Source organism: Tachypleus tridentatus, chromosome 4 (assembly GCF_004210375.1).
Source record: "Tachypleus tridentatus isolate NWPU-2018 chromosome 4, ASM421037v1, whole genome shotgun sequence".
Taxonomy (NCBI): Eukaryota; Metazoa; Arthropoda; class Merostomata; order Xiphosura; family Limulidae; genus Tachypleus; species Tachypleus tridentatus.
Window position 1 is genome coordinate 3,367,250 of NC_134828.1, and position 22,106 is coordinate 3,389,355.

At 31.5% G+C, this 22,106-nt stretch overlaps 1 protein-coding gene across 1 annotated transcript in view; it reads right to left on the minus strand.

Moving 5' to 3' along the window:
• Positions 1 to 4,656: 4,656 nt before the first annotated feature.
• Positions 4,657 to 22,106, minus strand: part of LOC143249997 (metal-response element-binding transcription factor 2-like) — a 65,257-nt gene continuing 47,807 nt past the window's right edge. The window contains exons 12-16 of the mRNA XM_076500632.1: positions 17,456 to 17,523; positions 15,848 to 16,003; positions 12,503 to 12,609; positions 11,675 to 11,884; positions 4,657 to 5,757 (exon numbers count right to left, since the gene is read on the minus strand). Of these exons, the coding sequence (XP_076356747.1) occupies positions 5,201 to 5,757; positions 11,675 to 11,884; positions 12,503 to 12,609; positions 15,848 to 16,003; positions 17,456 to 17,523 (1,098 nt within the window). The 3' untranslated portion in view covers positions 4,657 to 5,200. The remainder of the gene's footprint in view (positions 5,758 to 11,674; positions 11,885 to 12,502; positions 12,610 to 15,847; positions 16,004 to 17,455; positions 17,524 to 22,106) is intronic.

Sequence of the window (22,106 nt, forward strand, 5' to 3'; positions counted from 1 at the left end):
GTTAGTAAAATATTTATAATATACTATACTTTCATTATCTTAATCATGATACTTTTTAAGTTACGACGAAAAAACTACTCACGACGCAGGGGTACAAACACTTTCTGTCGTAACTAAGTCCTCAGACATACCACTGAAGGCTCTTAATGGAGGTATGGCACTTCTTTTTTAATAATGTACATTAATTTTGTACATTTATTATTGTCAACATAATTTTTTTTTTCAAAATATAACTTCTAATATTGCGGTAAAGTGAGATAAATGTAGAATTTCAAAGTGAGTTCCCCTAGTGGAGAATCATTGTGATATTTCAGAAGAAAAGCGACTTTATCTTCTGGAGAATCCAATCGTATCATATGAACTGTTCCATGACCAAAGAAGTCGAAAGTCCTTCATACAGAGTTCGTTGGATACGAATTTTGAAGAATTCGTAGTAACTCGAACTTCGTAAGTTACACTAGTATTTTTTTTTTACTTCAGTATGAGTATACAGTGACGAAAAACATCCAAATCCTGACATAAAAAATTCCGAAATGGAAAATTGACTTACCACGTGGATTCAAGTTACTTGAAATATTTAAAAACACAATGAAATTTGGCTTAAGAACATTTATTTAAAAAAAAATGAAATTTTCACAACATTTAATTATTATCTAAACCTTTGATTTTCAAAACAAAAATCGCACAAAGTAAATGAGTTTCTTAATACACCACATTGGTTGGTCTTTCTTTCGACAATATACACAGGTTTTGATGAGATCCAACCATTGAACATCCTACATAAAACTGAAAAGCTAGGTTGCTTTAGGAACAATCCAAGTCTTTAAACTATGACCTTGTGCCTTACTTGCATTGCTGAATAAATTATCACCTGGAATTGAAGTCATATAGATTCAAAAGGATAATCGTACGGCAGCGAAGGAATTATTTCAACGAAGACACCTTCACTTTTGACATGATCTGTTGCTTCAACACGTGGCAGTAGTCTTAACAACTAAACTTGTACCATTACATAACCTTGGAAGATCAAAACCTCTCAACAACACTATTGGTGAACCAACCTTTAACTTCAGAATGTGTGCTGGTGATTCAAGACAATTTAGAAATTCATTTGGGTAATTTAACACATCAACTATAACTAAAACACTAACAATTGAAATGTAAGTGAATTCGTGGCCAAGAACATTTTGCAACAATTAACCATTATGCCATGAACAGTCCATTTTGTACGTGCAGGAATTGTTCGTTTGCTAGATCATTAATAATGTTGATAATAATGTTAATATTAGGGAACATCTTTTCCTTTAGTATCCTTAACTAATTTAATACATTTGTCTGGAACAGTAATGTAGTTATTTAATTTATTGGAAACTTTTTTAACACTAACTTATATTGATTTTATATCGTCAAAGTTATTAAAAATACAGAAAATAAACTATAAATTAACATTTACATTACACATTTAATATAAACAGTATTGTTGGCATAACAACATAGTGATAGTTTTGTTGCCATACATCAGTGGGTAATTTTGTGAATTGTCAAATTGAGAGTGACACGAAGGCAGTAACTGAATTAAAGACAAATGTTTAGTTTTTTGTAAGAAACCTTGCAATACTTGTGTCCCTTTATGTTACTTCTGCGGACCGTTAGTGCCACCATGTCAAATTTGATTAGTCAAATATTTGTGAGGAGTTAACAAACAGAAACATATCTGTTTCTTTAGGCTATTTGCGCTATGCTACACATCTGTTGGTAGTAGCCACACTTAAGGAAGTTAGTAGAATTCACCATGAACAATGGAATATTACCTCTTCAGTAACCCATCAAAAGCTTCAAAAATATTTTATAGTAGTGCATGGATTTGAAGCCAGCTTCGAAATTTAAAGCTATAACACATTAATATGCGCTCCACGTAGTGTGAAACGAAAATTTGCACTGTGTTCACTTACAATGAGTGTTAGTTTTTGTTTTAAACTTCTCACACAATTTTATTTTTCGTTGCTTATATTTTGTTTTTAAGATGTCAGTAAGTGTAACTATATATATCTTATAATGAGCCATTCCACATGCTTTAAATATTCCTTGAAACATTCCAAATTGCAGTTCAAAAAGAGGTTCGTATTTTTTCACATCTTGGTGTATACATACACCACTGTTGAATAACATTCAACAAATAGAGGCCACAAAAATTACAATTTTTACTTTAAAAAAAAAGGTACTTTTCATACAGATCACTTAAATTGCATTTTCAGCTCCTTAGCCCCTAGAGCTTACGCTGAATAAAATAATTTTCAAGTTTTAAAACGTTAAGTCGCTGCAACTGTTGATTATAATTGATTTTATACCATAAAACATTACAATAAAACTGTTGCTAAAAATATCATTTTAAATTCACCTTATGTTGCAAAACTGTTTTACAAATATTCTTAGACAAATGTTCTATGTAACTTTTAAAACCAATACAACAATACAACTGTTTGCCTTATTAACAACTTGTTGGTGAATGTGTCTAAGCCTACTTTCCTTACATATTTGTGAGGCTTAAGAAACTGCAGTAAACACTTCACTGAAAAACAAATTAGTTTTATAAATGAAAACAGCTTTCTGGCTGATAACAGGACATGATTTAATGCACTAATACAAACAAATTTCAATGCAGCACACCACTATTATGTCATCAACTGAAAAGATGAAAACATTAGGGGAAGTGTGTTATGATTATAATCACCTGTAATCTCATCACTTATACAAATTTCTCTCTCAACAGTACATAAAGAACTTGTATAATTCAGTGAAGGTTTTGTCTCACAAAGTTCACACTATTCAAATACTTTTAAAAACGTAAACGTGATAACCTACTTGTCTTGAACATAGTAGCTAAATTACTAGCAATATAAAACATAACAATAAAAAATAGAAAACAAATTCCATTCCTTATCCAAAAAGAAAAATTCTCCAACAACACACTTGCAAGGCACCTTTCAGTATATTGGTTTATTGCAGTATTTTATTCCTAAAATTTGTGTTGATGCACCATTTGTCCTCAAAACACGGGACCTTAGGCATAATGGTCATCCATTTTCAAAGTAATGTCCACGAACACTAAATAGATATGTATATTGTAACTGATCTTAGCATGGCATTATATGTGATTTTGAGATCCAAACATGGATATGCTTGCTACTGTGACAAAAAAATAAAAATTACGTTTATAAAATACACTCGAAGGAGGAGGGTAACTTTCCTAGTAGTTACTAGAACCCCGTAATAAAGAAACTGTACTGATAAAACTAACAAACAACATGTGCTTTAGACTTCTACAATAGAAAGATTATAGCCTTATGCATAGTATTAAGGTGGGGGTGTGCTTGTAATGTCAATTATATGACAGCTAACGTTTTCATACAATGCTATCACAAGGTCTAGAAGATAATCACTGTACATCTTGGTCACACCTTAACATCTAACCATTTAATGTTGGCAAATTGTCCATGTTTTTACTAGAACAATCTTCACTTGGCTACAAAGTTCAAAGGTTTGGTCTCAGTTTCTTTACGTGCTACATTGTTGTGAAAAGCATATTCAATCTTTCTTAGCAATGGGCCAGATGTTTACTGCTAGTAAACAGTTGGGATAAACATTTTCATCTCAGACACTGATGTAAGTTCACACTCATGCCATGTGCCTCTCTACAACTGGGTAAGGATATAACCTAATACTTTGTGGGACTTAGTACCACATGTGCCTCTACATACTGAGTAAGGATATAATCTAATACTTTGTGGGACTTTGTACCACATGTGCCTCTCTACAACTGGGTAAGGATATAACCTAATACTTTGTGGGACTTAGTACCACATGTGCCTCTATACACTGAGTAAGGATATAACCTAATACTTTGTGGGACTAAGTCCCACATAATGTTATTAAAACAAACCACTATGGTTTCTTCTTTAAAAGTACCAATATTTCTGTACTGTGCATTGGATGCCTAACTGACACAAACTCTCCAGTATCTACAAGCTTCAATATGTCAATTACTAAAGCCGAACCAACCTCTTCACTTGATAAAACAAGTATGCTGGTTGTGTGCTTCATGGTTTGCACACATGGTTCACACTTTATCACATATCAGTATACACATGAAGCACTATTAACCTACACTCAATACAAGGTGGCATAGTAAATCTATACAGAAAACAGTCTCAAAGTTTGGTTCCATCGCATCAGTCGTGTATGTCAACAAGCATTAAACTCGTAAATCATAAGTTTTACTTCGTAGCTACTTAGATTGATGAATAATCTAATATATCAATAAAATAACCTGTTTAAATGAACCTTAACCTTTTACCTTAGGTAATTACTTAATCTGTATGTTATAATGGAATAAATTTTGTTTTTAATTATACAGACCAACTTTGTAAATAAGTGGACACTAGATTTTCATATTGCTCATATTCTTCTTGTAACTATTTCTAAGTCACCATATGTTTTAATCAAAATAACACGTGTGTGTTTGTGTGTGTGCTCACGTGTGAATATATATAACCTAAGTGCAACTGATTATTAATATAAATTTTGAAATCATGGTTATACTTATTTCTATCAAACGTTAAATGTAAATTTAATGTATAAAGTAACCAATAACAATTAAAAGAAATAAAATCAATTTTATAAATTACATATTACAGAAGTAACTATGAATTGAAACATTTATGTTTTTCACTTATTTAACTCATTCACATATTACAGAAGTAACTATGAATTGAAACATTTATGTTTTTCACTCATTTAACTTACTCAGAACCACCAAGTAAAATTATCTAAACTTCTGATCCTTATAATGATTCCAAATGAAAGTAAAAGACATTTAAAAATTACTGAACTACACACTCATCTTTCCCTTGTCGTTGTGTAGGCTTTGAATCTAAAATAAAATTTCATTAATTTAAAAAATAACAAAGAATAAGGAAAATAAGATACTTCAAGTGTAACCTGTTTACTTATATTTGCTTAATTTTTTAACAAAAACTGTCAAGTTGGAACATCTCAATATTCTTTTCAGTAGCTAAAAAAACCAACATAAAATTACACGTTCAAATGAAACATGAAACACAACACAATTTTCCTCTAATAACCATGACCAGGTAAAGAGAAAACAATTACACATGTACACCTATTTTTGTTTTAATTTCTATTACGTTGGTGTACCTCCCCATTCAATTAGATACTGCACAATGCCTTCAAGTGTCACTCTCCGTGCAAGAACTCTGAACTTCTCACCTCTAGTTATACGATTAGTTGATCCAAGGTAATTACTTACGGAGGTGTACAGATCATCACGAGAAAGATTCAGATTTTTAGAAATACTGACTAGGGAGTTTTCTAAGCCATTATCAACTGTCAGTCGTTTGTTTCCACACAAATTTACCCATGTCATTTTAGTATTATTTTCTCTCTTCCTTCTCCTTTTAACATTTTTTATAAATTCTCCGTTCCTAAAGACCTGAAATTCATCTTCGTTAAGCTGACTTTTCATTGGTTGTGAGTGCTGAGTGCTACTCACTGGCTGATCTAGTTCCCTGAAGGGATGGTTGATCCCTTCAAAGTTTGTGGGTGGAGGGATGATTGTGTCAAGGGTACTTCGAGAGGACGCATCATCACTGTCGGATATATTCTGCTTACTGGTAAAACACTGACCAGAGTATCTACACCTTGAACTACTTGATTTCGGAATCTTTCTCTGCAGTAAATGTATTTAAAAAAACGATACAAAGTTAGATACCATATATGTTCACATCCATTAAATCATAATAGTTCTACCTGGTAACTTCTTACACTACTGAAACATTTTATGTACCAATAAAATAAATTGTTTACATTAATTCATGATTATGAGAGACCCACTTGAAGTAAAAATGTATCTCAGAATAGCTGGTATGGATATTAACACTAATCCAACAGTTTGATCTTCTTAGCTTACCTTCAGGTTAACACAGTTTACAACTGGCTTTTAGCATTTTTTTTGGTAAATTATGGATAATGTTTGTACACTGATTAAAATCCTTAGATAGTTTAACCTTTACAAAATTAGGGATAATTTTTTCCTTTCAACCCTGTTGGATGAAATAAATGAAATTTCTTCTATTGATAATTATTTGGTTTAAGTCTCTTAGTTTTGTTATGATTGCACAAGCATATATCAATGGCATGGCGTAGCTAAGTTTAAACAGATACCACAGTACACAAAAACAAACTCTCTCTTTGTTAACCTGAAGATGACCTAAGAAAGTTGAAACGTTGTTCTCTGCTTTATTAGTAAAAGTATTAATACCCATACCAGACATCCTGAGATACATGTTTACCTTAATCTTACCTCCTCTGTCATGGTATCTAGGTAATGTTAATTTTCATGTTATAGTGAACTTTATTGAACAAATAAATATTCAGCTATTACTAATTCAGACAACTATGTGAATTAAAATAACTACAAACTTAGTTTGCTGTAACTATAGAATACCAGTAAATCCATTTATGGCTTTCTTAAACTGGCAAGTACCAATCCACATATCTGATAATGCTTTATGCTTATATGAAATCATTCCACTAACATTATGCATGATAAATAAAAACCAGAGTAAATTACTTTATGTACTAAAGGTTAATATCTTTTGGCTCTTGTAAACACCCTACGTACTGAATAATTAATGGAACATAAAAAAGTATGCCTTCTTATCACTATTGAAAGCTTAGTTTCAATAGTTAATTATAGATATTAAATTTTAATAATATATGTACTATATGACTGATTTGAAAATTGTTTGAACAAACTGGAGAAATTTGAAACAGAATTTCTTCTGATAATTAGTGCATATCAGTGACAGATAAGTAAAACATCAAATGATAATTCAAACTGTGCTTTGTTCACTAAAAGAATGTTTTCTTGGGAATACTTCCAATTTAAAATGATCTAAGATTTGTATTCTCAATCTGCTTCAGAGGCCACATTAATCTGCAATAGTCACGATTCTATTCAGAACATATGCTTAAACCTAATTAATATACACATATACAGAAATCACAGGGAACTGTTTTCCAAAGTTTGGACTGAAAATGTGACTCTCATAACTAAGCACCAAATTTAAGAAGATATGGAAATACATATGGAAAGGGACATTAAATCCAATAGATGGTGTATCCCCAATGCTATACGGGTCACACTGCACCAAAACCAAGATATATTTTGTAACTGAGGATGTGGTATTATTTCTTATCTGATTACTGTGTGGGGAAGGACTTTTTTCCATTAGCTGGTAGATGAGTTTTGAACAAGTAACACATATCAGTCTACTCAGAATTTGTATCACAGAGAAACTGCTGGATACTATTTATAGAACTGAAATTTATTGATGTTAAAAGGCAGAATACCAATTTTGTGAAAAACAGTTATATACACTTATGTTCCCTCAATATTAATACATTTGTTGTAACGTTCTTTCATTGACGGATTCTTTCAAACTACTTGGTAAAAATTCGATCCAGTCTATAAACAACAGCAAATTAGTTTATTTATTTCTTCTAACATTTCTATGAGCTAAAACACTATAGCAACTTGTTACTAGTTTATTTATTTCTTCTAACATTTCTATGAGCTTAAACACAATAGCAACTTGTTACTAGTTTATTTATTTCTTCTAACATTTCTATGAGCTTAAACACTATAGCAACTTGTTACTAGTTTATTTATTTATTCTGACATTTCTATGAGCCTAAACACAATAGCAACTTGTTACTAGTTTATTTCTTTTTTCTGACATTTCTATGAGCTTAAACACTATAGCAACTTGTTACTAGTTTATTTATTTCTTATGACATTTCTATGAGCTTAAACACTATAGTAACTTGTTACTAATTTATTTATTTCTTCTGACATTTCTATGAGCTTAAACACTATAGCAACTTGTTACTAGTTTATTTATTTCTTCTAACATTTCTATGAGCTTAAACACTATAGCAACTTGTTACTAGTTTATTTCTTCTAACATTTCTATGAGCTTAAACACTATAGCAACTTGTTACTAGTTTATTTATTTCTTCTAATATTTCTATGAGCCTAAACACTATAGCAACTTGTTACTAGTTTATTTATTTCTTCTGACACTATTTCAATAGCAACTTGTTACTAGTTTATTTATTTCTTCTAACATTTCTATGAGCTTAAACACAATAGCAACTTGTTACTAGTTTATTTATTTCTTCTGACATTTCTATGAGCTTAAACACTATAGCAACTTGTTACTAGTTTATTTATTTCTTCTAACATTTCTATGAGCTTAAACACTATAGCAACTTGTTACTAGTTTATTTATTTATTCTGACATTTCTATGAGCCTAAACACAATAGCAACTTGTTACTAGTTTATTTATTTCTTATGATATTTCTATGAGCTTAAACACTATAGTAACTTGTTACTAGTTTATTTATTTCTTCTAACATTTCTATGAGCTTAAACACTATAGCAACTTGTTACTAGTTTATTTATTTCTTCTAACATTTCTATGAGCTTAAACACTATAGCAACTTGTTACTAGTTTATTTCTTCTAACATTTCTATGAGCTTAAACACTATAGCAACTTGTCACTAGTTTATTTATTTCTTCTAATATTTCTATGAGCCTAAACACTATAGCAACTTGTTACTAGTTTATTTATTTCTTCTAACATTTCTATGAGCTTAAACACTATAGCAACTTGTTACTAGTTTATTTATTTCTTCTGACATTTCTATGAGCTTAAACACTATAGCAACTTGTTACTAGTTTATTTATTTCTTCTGACATTTCTATGAGCTTAAACACAATAGCAACTTGTTACTAGTTTATTTCTTCTAACATTTCTATGAGCTTAAACACTATAGCAACTTGTTACTAGTTTATTTATTTCTTCTAATATTTCTATGAGCCTAAACACTACAGCAACTTGTTACTAGTTTATTTATTTCTTCTGACATTTCTATGAGCTTAAACACAATAGCAACTTGTTACTAGTTTATTTATTTCTTCTAACATTTCTATGAGCTTAAACACAATAGCAACTTGTTACTAGTTTATTTATTTCTTCTGACATTTCTATGAGCTTAAACACAATAGCAACTTGTTACTAGTTTATTTATTTCTTCTGACATTTCTATGAGCTTAAACACTATAGCAACTTGTTACTAGTTTATTTATTTCTTCTGACATTTCTATGAGCTTAAACACAATAGCAACTTGTTACTAGTTTATTTATTTCTTCTGACATTTCTATGAGCTTAAACACTATAGCAACTTGTTACTAGTTTATTTCTTCTGACATTTCTATGAGCTTAAACACAATAGCAACTTGTTACTAGTTTATTTATTTCTTCTGACATTTCTATGAGCTTAAACACTATAGCAACTTGTTACTAGTTTATTTATTTCTTCTGACATTTCTATGAGCTTAAACACTATAGCAACTTGTTACTAGTTTATTTATTTCTTCTGACATTTCTATGAGCTTAAACACAATAGCAACTTGTTACTAGTTTATTTATTTCTTCTAACATTTCTATGAGCTTAAACACTATAGCAACTTGTTACTAGTTTATTTATTTCTTCTGACATTTCTATGAGCTTAAACACAATAGCAACTTGTTACTAGTTTATTTCTTCTAACATTTCTATGAGCTTAAACACTATAGCAACTTGTTACTAGTTTATTTATTTCTTCTAATATTTCTATGAGCCTAAACACTACAGCAACTTGTTACTAGTTTATTTATTTCTTCTGACATTTCTATGAGCCTAAAAACAATAGCAACTTGTTACTAGTTTATTTATTTCTTCTAACATTTCTATGAGCTTAAACACAATAGCAACTTGTTACTAGTTTATTTATTTCTTCTGACATTTCTATGAGCTTAAACACAATAGCAACTTGTTACTAGTTTATTTATTTCTTCTGACATTTCTATGAGCTTAAACACTATAGCAACTTGTTACTAGTTTATTTATTTCTTCTGACATTTCTATGAGCTTAAACACAATAGCAACTTGTTACTAGTTTATTTATTTCTTCTGACATTTCTATGAGCTTAAACACTATAGCAACTTGTTACTAGTTTATTTATTTCTTCTGACATTTCTATGAGCTTAAACACTATAGCAACTTGTTACTAGTTTATTTATTTCTTCTGACATTTCTATGAGCTTAAACACTATAGCAACTTGTTACTAGTTTATTTATTTCTTCTGACATTTCTATGAGCTTAAACACAATAGCAACTTGTTACTAGTTTATTTATTTCTTCTGACATTTCTATGAGCTTAAACACTATAGCAACTTGTTACTAGTTTATTTATTTCTTCTGACATTTCTATGAGCTTAAACACTATAGCAACTTGTTACTAGTTTATTTATTTCTTCTGACATTTCTATGAGCTTAAACACTATAGCAACTTGTTACTAGTTTATTTATTTCTTCTGACATTTCTATGAGCTTAAACACAATAGCAACTTGTTACTAGTTTATTTATTTCTTCTGACATTTCTATGAGCTTAAACACTATAGCAACTTGTTACTAGTTTATTTATTTCTTCTGACATTTCTATGAGCTTAAACACAATAGCAACTTGTTACTAGTTTATTTATTTCTTCTGACATTTCTATGAGCTTAAACACAATAGCAACTTGTTACTAGTTTATTTATTTCTTCTGACATTTCTATGAGCTTAAACACAATAGCAACTTGTTACTAGTTTATTTATTTCTTCTGACATTTCTATGAGCTTAAACACTATAGCAACTTGTTACTAGTTTATTTATTTCTTCTGACATTTCTATGAGCTTAAACACTATAGCAACTTGTTACTAGTTTATTTACTTCTTCTAACATTTCTATGAGCTTAAACACTATAGCAACTTGTTACTAGTTTATTTCTTCTAACATTACTATGAGCTTAACCCTTTCGGCACTGAATAACAACTTTTAATGTTCGGCATGGTGCTGAATATATATATGTTTGATACTTCAACTAATTAAGGTATCAGTACTAAAAGCATGATATCTCGGCAATACTCAATAAAAGTTCCTGAAATATTCAGTGATTGTACCCGATACTATATATGTTAAATTCAATACATAAGAATAACAGGAATAAAGGAAGACATCTTGATACACAACGAGGAAGCGCCATGTAAAACACAATAATTTATTATAAGTTGTATACAGCAGTCCTTCAATAGTCTGTGTGGTTATGATATATCTCATGGCATGGTAAAAAAATCACATGGGGAGATTGCACTGTTTGCAGAAATAATGAGTCTGCTTTCTTTTCCATCCAGCTGTGTATCTATCGCTGAAAACAGTACAATCAGGTTTGTGTTTTTTTGTCCTCATATTGTCCAATACTATGTCTTTCCACCAAGTGCTGACCTTTATCAGTATTTGGTCTTTTCATTTGGCTTTGCTGACATATCCCTTCAGTAAATCATGAATAATCTGCTCTCTGAGTAGTCTTGGAGATACCGGGTTTTCACCTTTGCTCTTGCAGTCTGCACAATATATTATATATCCGTTTGCAAGAACTAGCCTTGGTCAGACAGTTTATGCAATAAGTTATATGACCCTAACTACACCATGTGCTTACCTAAAGTGGGGACAGATTCCAGGCCATGAATGTCTTCATTATCACTCTCGTCCATTACAAGTAAGTTTTCATTATCATCTGGCTCAAACTCTTTGTCACTCTCTTCATTGTTAAAAATAATATCGATTACTTCTTTAGTGGCATAAACTTTTCCTTGCAGCATTGTAACAACATCGCAAGTATCAACAAAATATGCAAGGAAGGCGTCTTCTAAACCAATGAACAGTATGATCTACACAGCCTAGAAAACAAAGAAATCACGTGACCTCTGATTTAAATACCTGCTGGGAATCCCAAGTAAACAATGAATACATGTGGTTCTAGCCTCAAGTGGGTCTACAGGCCTATGTGATTATGATAATTAGCCACGAGGGTCTGTTGTTTACATCTTGTTGACAAATATCACCTGCCATGCTGAGCCTTCAAGTCGACTGCGGTCGCCAACCACGCCGAAAGGCTTAAACGCTATAACAATTTGTAACCACATTTACAGCCATGCTAATGGTATTGTATAAACTTATTCTTCATTACCAAAATATCCAGTAACTGAAAAACACTAACAGCTTCACCACTAGCTGAAACAAAGCGTCTCTTAAAGAAACATCATCTTCATTCTCCACTGAATATTATACTTACAATGTACTCCTTAAATTCACTAGAAATCTTAAAGTCCATGTTAGTAGAACTTTCTAGGTTTACGTTATTGAATTTCTCAACCTTAATGTCATGCACCATCTAGTTAACACCTAAACCACAACATCAAAAACAGTTTGTAACACATTGTATTTCAGAAAACAGATCTGGCTTCATACCTTCCTATTCAGTAGCTTCCATTGAACATCTCATTAATTTTTTGCCCATTGGTTGAAGTAGATGAATCATTTGATGAATCAAAACTTTTCATACAATTTTTTTTCATGGAAAAATGGGTAGAACTGAAATAAAAACAAAATAAATTAAGAAACTATCATCGTGAACTTAACACTAATATATTACCAAGACACTTACAAATAATTAAAGCATTTTATCAACAACTATCAAATAGTGATCCACACGAAAAGTACGAAATACCTGAATAAAATAAAACTAACTTTTCTAAGTTAAAACAGTAATAAATAAATACCATAAATAAAGCAAACCCAAGAACTACAACTGTAAACTTTATTTTAGTTTTGAAATCTCGCTTCCCATTGAAATTAGCACTCACGCAATGCAACAATACAATAATAGCAAATCAGCACTATCTAATCAAACGATAGAGTAACAAGAAATTTGCACCATCTAGTCAAACGATAGAGTAACAAGAAATTCGCACCATCTAGTCAAACGACAGAGTAACGAGAAATTAGCACCATCTTCTTGTCAAACAGAGTAACAAGAAATTAGCACCATCTCGTCAAACAGAGTAACAAGAAATTAGCACCATCTAATCAAACAACAGAGTAACAAGAAATTAGCACCATCTAATCAAACAACAGAATAACAAGAAATTAGCACCATCTAATCAAACAACAGAATAACAAGAAATTAGCACCATCTAGTCAAACTGCACAAATTTACAGATTATTAAACAATTAGAGGCTAAAAACTACAGTTTAACTTTGCAACAATTTATGGTTTAATTTTATCAAAATTATGGTAGTTTACAAAAATATTTAGCAGTTATTTCTGATGTACAGATGAATGCCATGATTCACACTTCTCTTGCTATACAAGTTTTATAAGCTAAACAATTTTAATGCAGCATCGTAGAAACAATTTACAAAAATGTATATAAACGAGCTACAATAATTTTATATTATATTACAATACTAATAAAGCCTGCATATTTGAAGCAAATGATCTAACAGCAGTAACTTAATTACAAAATACTATGTGCATCACTGGCATCATAAAAGGAAGGAAATTAGTTTACTATCATTTGGATATATGCATAAACAGAAAGTTATAATGTGCAGTCTTCAAAGAAAAGACTTAGTTACTTGATTTTATCCTACAAGATTATTTTAACATTTCCCATACACTTTTCACACACATATATTGTTTGGATATATGCATAAACAGAAAGTTATAATGTGCAGTCTTCAAAGAAAAGACTTAGTTACTTGATTTTATCCTACAAGATTATTTTAACATTTCCCATACACTTTTCACACAGAAACTGATCAAAAACCTTTAGATTTGGCAATAGTTCAAACACCAAACTTGTATATTTAACTCCCTCCTTACAAAGTAAATACACGAGTAGTGTATATTAAATGACTTAAATGGACATGAATTTTGCCTTTCTATACCTAGTATAGAATACATCTCTATTAGGCTTAGTTAGTAAATTTTTCCAAATTTCCATACAGTTTATGCCTATATTTGTGTTGTCTGAATGCCTCAAGATGGTGAGTTAAATGTTATTTGTGTTATACAGGTAAAGAAAACTTTTGTTCTTAAGCCTCAAACTAGTACAGAAGTGAGACTACAGCAAGGTGAGTAAGGCTGAAAATGTAAACTGCTACATGAAGCAAAGAGAAATTTTTAGTAGTTTACATTTTAACAGTTGCATGTATACACTATAAATATAAAAATATACATGCAAAAACTACAGGAAACACATGTAAAACAATAATCACAAATTTTTAATTTTACAAAAAAAAGAGAAAATTCAAATTCACAAAATCCTCTAAACAAACAAACAAGCTGTACACAAGAACATTCAGCTTCTGTTGCATTCAAAGTGTTTCCTTTAGTTTGAGTGTGAAGTGATTTTACAGGTATAATTTATAAACCTCAAACATTATTTGTGTAATCTCTAAAACATTCTAAATACATTTAAAATGTTTGTCTTCAGTAAGATTATATATATATATATATATATATATATATATATTTTGTCTGTTACTTTGGATGCTTTAACTGTGTGGGGTCTGCCAAATTGACCGACCTTATAACCACCACAAAACATTAGGAAATAAACATATATTACTTTTATTCAAATGTTTAGTCCAAATAACTAAGTCTAATAATGTTATACAATTACATATTGATTATATTGACCTTCGTGCCTGGATAACATTACCTGACTTGCTTTGATGCAGCTCACATGTCACTGTATCCAGTGACATAAGTCTGACCTTCAATCTTTACAAACTGACTTCATCTTGGCTATGACTAGTATTTTGTAATATAGTCTCATTTAAATTATCATACATTAAAATATGTACATAGATTATTACTGTTTAGAAATAAGTTATGAAACTTACTTTTCTTAACATACAGGATAATAAATACAGTAAAACAATCATTTCTTCTCGCTACAACTTTTGAGCTTTGTGCACAGAAGACTTGAACATTTTATTTTAGGTTTTATAACCAAAACATCATAAATTACTGTTATCAATACCACAGTCTTCTACTATAATATATCAAGCTCAGTAACTAGCCTGGATTTAGGTCTAAAAAAATTTGAAACTTCAAGCAAACTAAAGACACAACCTACCTACCTTGAAATATTGGCTTGAAATGTGGTCACAGATTAAAACAGTTGAGAAAACCATTCTGGAGACATTCTAAGCTGCTGATTGTTTATTCACATATACTGTAGTGAGTGTATGTAAGGGACTGTTTCCAAACACAGAAAGAGGTGAATGGGGCTGCCATGTTTGATTCAGTACATAAGCCATATCTCAGTAAAATAAAAGGATACAAGGTTCTTATTTTATATTCTAGCTTGTCAATATCAGTAATTTGAGTTCCTAATTTGTACAAAACTATAGATTTAGTATCTTAACATCACAAACATCTAATTTTAAACAGTGCTGTATTCAATATACCATGTGACACACTAAAATCTATATTTAGATGTGTTCTGTTAATATTTACTTTTAAATTACGAAATTCAATAATGTAGTGTACTGCAAACAGTTATTTGTTATATGAAACCACCAAGTCAAACCTTCAACAATAAGCAAACAGAAAGTTACTTATTATATGAAACAATCAGGTCCAGCCTTCAACACTAAACATTTATTATATGAAAACACCAAGTTAAACCTTCAACATTAAGCAAACAGAAAGTTACTTATTATATGAACCCAAGTGAAATTCTCAGCACTGAACACAATTATTTCCTATATTAAAATACAAAGATTAATTTTCAGTACCAAACATTAAAAATCTTACTCTCTGGTTTTCTTTGGCTTGCCTCTTGTTTCAAAAGTAGCATTTCCACTGAGTGGGTCAGTAGCTGGCAGGATGACTGATGGAGCAGGGGGAGGAACATGAACCCTCAGACCCCAAAGAGTTGTCTTTTTCTTTATTTCTTTACCACATTTAAATCTTTAGAAAATAACAGAAATTCAAATGTTTGAGACAGATGTGTTTGTATGTTTTTATAGTGACTAATAATTAAGAAAACATAAATTTAAGTTTTTTTCCAATAGTCACTTTGCAGATCCTGCACACACACACACATATTTTAGTGAAGTTAAATAATTTATATCTAAATGAAGTTAAATGACTAAAAAACAAAATCATGAGGAAGGACTGCATTACAAACAGTAAATCCCAACCTCTGAGCAATTATATTATAATCATAAAATATTCAAGTCACAATCCAAAACACACTAACATGAAATTTTTAAAAATATGCTGCACATTTTTTTTAAAAAAGGGATCCTAGGGTACAAGCTATGTGGGATTATAAAATGTATCCTAGGTTGTGGAGATTGCTGCAGAAGTAGGACCCACATTGCAGTGGGGATATAACATCTATCAGTCTTAACCTACAATTTGCTGGTCTCACAAAAGAAATTTAGAAATTAGGAGAGTGATATGTGGGTGCTCAAGTCCACTGTGTCCCACATCTGTATCACCCTTCACTACTTTATACAGATGTACACCTTAAGCTGCGTGTAAAAACATGACAGTCACAGTAAACTATTACTTTGTTGACGTCGTGTTAATTCATGCCTCTACCATATTGCGGGCAGGAATACCAACTTTAAGAGGTAAGTTTTATCTCACTTTAACCCCAAGTGGTAGTACCTTGTTTTCATTTTTTAATTTTTTTCTTCATCTTTTTTATGTTTATCTTTTCTTATTCTAACTTGGGAGAGCAGTCACCTTCCTACAACTCTCTGCAGGCAGTGAAGGGTGATAAGAGATATGGGACGTTGTTGACTTGATCACCCACATCTCACTCTCCTAATTTCTAATTTTCTTTTGTGAGACTAGCGAATTGGAGGTTAAGACTGATAGGTGGTATATCCCCACTGCAATGTGGGTCCTACTTCCGCAGTCACCTCCAAAACTTAGGATCATTTTATAATCCCATGTTGTAACTTGAACCCTACGATCCCCCTGTTTTTTCTTTTAAATGTGCAAAGTATTTAAAAAATAGATTTTTTTTAATTTCATGTTAGTGTGTTTTGGTTTATGGCTTGAATATTTTATGGTTTTATATATATATATACAGAACAAGTTTTAATCTTCTGGGTCACATAAACGAAATCCAACTACATTTTATCAGACCCATGAAATCAGCATTTAACATTTTTTATTCAGAATAAATGGAAAACAATTTCCTAAAAAATCATTCAGTTCCAAAGAAAACCCTAGGATCACCAATGGAATAAGCCGAATTCCTGTTTTTAATTGTTATTTCTTAAAGTATGGATTATGTTAATGAAACTTAACTGTACATAATTAAGTTACAAGTTTCTTTTAAGAGTACTTCTTAAACCTTAAAATACTCGTATTCATAAGAAACTTCGTCAGTGAATGACATACCTACTCCTATTATTATGTAGAGCTGACAATATTATCTCCCTTCTCTTGTCTTCAGGTACTGTTGCAGGCTAGTGTTAATAGAAGAAACAAGCATTAGCAAACCTGAAGAGACATGGAGATAAAAATGAATAAAAAAAATCTTTTTTCTGCACTAGACCTAACTTATCAAGTGAGATAAAAACGTTTAATAAGCTTAACAAAATTCTGTTACATAACTTTTTTCACATTACTGCAGCTGTTAGCAGGTAACTTACAGTAAGTTGGTTTACTACCCAACATTAAAAACTTCCATAATGTAATAGCTTTAAACAACAACCATATAATTTCCCATTATTAATGTGAGAGGAGAGCCATCTGGTTGATACTTTCTGTACCTTTATAATCCAAAAATATGAAGCCTTGAATTCAACACACTGAATATATAGTGTTAATAGATCCAGTTCAAAAATGTTTATTTTCCTTTTTGTAACCATCATTCTTGAACATCATACATTTAGTACGTAGTACCTTTCAAAGTACAGAATCCATAACTCTAAATTATCTGTATGGTTCATTAGTAGGTAGTACCTTTCACAGTATAGAATCCATAACTTTAAATTATTTGTATGGTTCATTAGTAGGTACTACCTTTCAAAGTACAGAATCCATAACTTCAAATTATTTGTACATGCTCCATTACATGGGACATAAATGAAATATTAAGTTAAATTATTTCTCTATTTATCTTCACTCCCCAACCGAGTTCGCAAGGAGAATTCCACTTGCTCCCCAGAAATGATGTAAAGGACATGGAACACTGTGGTCTCCAAAGAATGGTATCACTCTTTGTTTGGAATTATGAGGCAATAGTAGACCTTCTTCCACAAACAATATAATAAATCATTACTGATTAAAAGAAAGATCACATACACCCTAGCTGTTGAATCTGAATCAGTATACGAGGAGACTCCTGAGTAAACTGGTGTCATTCCTACATCAGTAGTAGTAAACTGGTGTCATTCCTACAGACACTGAGTAGAGTAAACTGGTGTCATTCCTACAGACACACAGTAGAAACTGGTGTCATTCCTACAGACACGAGTAGACTCCTGCGTAAACTGGTGTCATTCCTACAGACACGAGTAGACTCCTGTGTAAACTGGTGTCATTCCTACAGACACGAGTAGACTCCTGCGTAAACTGGTGTCATTCCTACAGACACCTGGGGAAAAACATCCAAGGACCCAAGTAGGAGGTCCCTCAACTCTGCCCTCTTCTCCACAAGTAGAGGAAATCACTCAAACACTTTGAAGGAGGAGCCTCTGTCCACCACCCCAGTGACTGGACAAGTACTTCAAAGCCTCATTAGTATAATCTGAGGGTTAATACATACTGGGGAGTTCTGAGTGATGAAAATAGTGCAATAGGTGAATTAAGGTCTCTGAAGTTTGAAAAGCAAAAGTTTGACACTAATTTATTCAATCTGATGATTGGCAGGGAGAGGTAGGATCTGTCTGGAGAACACTAGTTAGAATGGGATTCAACTAAAAAAAGAGAAGAAGAAACCTGAAATGTAAAATACAAGAGAAGAACAAATACTCACCGTTCCATAATATCTAGCAGATGTGGTCAAAACAATCGTAGGAGGTAGTCAAAAATTCCCAGAAGAATAAATTGCCAGATTGTGTAAATAATGTGAGAAAAAAGTGTTTGTAGAAATCCACATAGCAACCCTCACAATATCTTCCAGAAGAGCTAAAGCCAGAAATGAGAACATAATGAAAATACGACTCTGAGAAATATCCTCACCTGAAAGTCCAGAATATGCAATATGGATGAACTTGTGAAACCATATCAGCAAAGTAATCGGAGATAAATCTCAAAAAACTGAAGATTCACAATAAATAAAAAATGTACTTCTAATTCCTCGTAGTTCGATCACACAGCACTCAAGGACTTTGACAGGACAGAACAAATGATCCAAGTTAGAGCAGTTATAAAAGTGTAATAAAGGTGCAAAAGTAATAGCTGGCAAATGAATTGGTGAGGAAGGGTTCATACCCTCCTCTAGTTGTCTTAGGAAGAAAGCACCTATCAGGGTACAGAGAGACATAGGTGGAGTGATAAAGAATCCTGTGTACTTGTAATGCAAAAAACCCAAACTAGGACATCCACATGCCAACAGCTATAAAAAATACATTCTAAGGGAAGGGTGACACATGGTACATGAAGCTAAAGGCTTGAATGGACATAAAAACAAAGCATGTAATACCACCTTAATATCCCAGTTGGGAAACTAAAAAGGCTGTTTGGGACAAAGAATTCTAATTGACCTGTGAAGGCTAGATCCTGATGTTTAGAAAAACAAAAGTAATTGATAAAACTGCCTTATATAAAGTACCAGTGTAGGAAACTAGGCCTTTGTCAAAAAAAAAAAGAAAATGGTGGGCACTTTTAGGTGAGGAGGGTTCAATATAAATACTGGTAAGAAGCATCTCATTAATAAATGGTCATTATAAGTCTACGGACAGAGTGAGACAAGTACAAAGCAACTTTAGTAGTCAAACCCCAATTCCATGTGACGAACTGAATAACTTGCATACACGAATTTTGAGAAGGTAGACAGTCAGATCAAGGTTGCTTCAACAGAGATGACCAAAGAGGAAGTTGCAGAGGTGGACACTCTTGAAGATACTGTAGAAGAGGAAAACATGGTTGAACTGGTCAGTCTGGAACTACCAACAGCAAATAAGTAGTAGGTCTTAATCATAGCTGGAACCCTGGATAAAAAGCAAAATCGGAAAAAAAAATAGAAGTGCAATCCCATACAATACTGATTGAATGCATCTATTGCCAAAGCCTTAGGATGAGGTACCAGGGACTGAAACACCTGTACTTGAGAGTTCATTGATTGTTGAGTGTGTCAATCATAGGGGTCTCAAACTGAGAGCAAATCCACTGGAAAACCTCATGATGGAGCATCCAATCAGTTGGGCAGAGACAGGTGAACTGCTATGAAGTTCATCACCCCAAAACACGTCAAGCCTGATACAGTGGGGGCCTTGAAAAAATATCCAAAATTCAAAAACAAAAAGGTTCAGAGAATATTTTCCCCCTTGATGGGAAATGTAAGAGAACATTGTGGAATTGTTGGAATGATGACTTTCCCCTTAAATAAACCTAGGGCTTGAAACACTGTCCATTGGATGATAATAAGTTCCAGAATATTGATGTGGAAAAAAGATTTGTCTCCTGGGGTGGTTGGAATTTAGCAGTATAGACATACAAAGTATGTAAATACTTATGAATATACATAGATATTAATTTAGCAGCATAGTAAATACATAAATACTTATGAATATACATAGATGTTAATTTAGCAGTATAGACATACAAAGTATGTAAATACTTATGAATAATATACATAGATGTTATTACTGTTTCACCTCAGGTATCCTTCACTACACATGACAAACTTTTTATGTCTTACATTCAACATTTTATTGAACTATTCCTTTTTAAATGTTATACCAATTAGTACAGAATAAAATCTCAGTTAATAGTCCACATTTTAATAATATACAAGTTTTACGTTCCTAATTCTGTAAGAAAATATTAAAAACAATCGTGAATTTCTCATAATATGACATGCATAACATTTTCTTTAGGACCTTCTTTTCTATATTTTTTCCACCACCATCAGTTAGAAATTAAACCTAAATTACTCAAAATAGAATTGTCAGACAAACCATAATTTTATAGCCTTTAATTTTTGTTTGGTTAATGATAGAAAATCATACTGCTCCTGTTACATCCAACTGTCACATTCTCTATTTCAGGATGTATTAATAGTTCTCTCTTACATTTAATTACATATTACCGATAGATAGTCAAGGTTTTCATCTATCAAATGATGTAGAACATTGTGTTTTGAACATTTAATAGTTGATTTAAATCAAAGTACAAGCAACTTTCCAGTGAGAAACTTAATGTGTAGTTTGAATGAATATGTAACTGCTCTTGTTGCAGTTATAAGGCCATAAAAACTGAGAGGCAAGGGAATTGGCCTACTTTGTGCATGTTATTAGTTTGTGTTATTTGTTGTATTATTTTGTGCATCACTACCATTAGAATAAAAAGTAGGCTTAAAAGTCCTTAACAATTAATGGAAAGAAGGAAGAAGATTGGGTACATACATCATTTCTTTTGTTTATTCTTTATTTATTATTATAAAAGTAAATAAAATGTAAAAACAGGGATATTTTTAGGTTAGTTAAGATTAGATTAAGTAAAGTAAATAATAATAATGTTTCAAAAGGCACACACACAAGCAACACATGGGTAAAGTAATTCAATAGTGTAACATGAGCTGCACACTCTGAGTAATTTACAACTTATAAAGGTGCAGATAGTACTCACACACAGTTCAATGTGCAATAAAACAATAAATTTAATTACCAATAAATGTACACTGTTACAAGATTAAAGCTACTCAGGATTAAAAACGTAGTTTCATGTTAAAATAAGAAGTCTTTCTGGAAAAAAAAAGTAATTTTGATTTTTTTTGGTAGTTACATAGTTGGTCAAATTGACCAATCCCATTCAGAATTATGGTAAAGAAAATAATAGATAAGATACAAAGTTTTACTGATTAAAAGCATTTGAAATTATT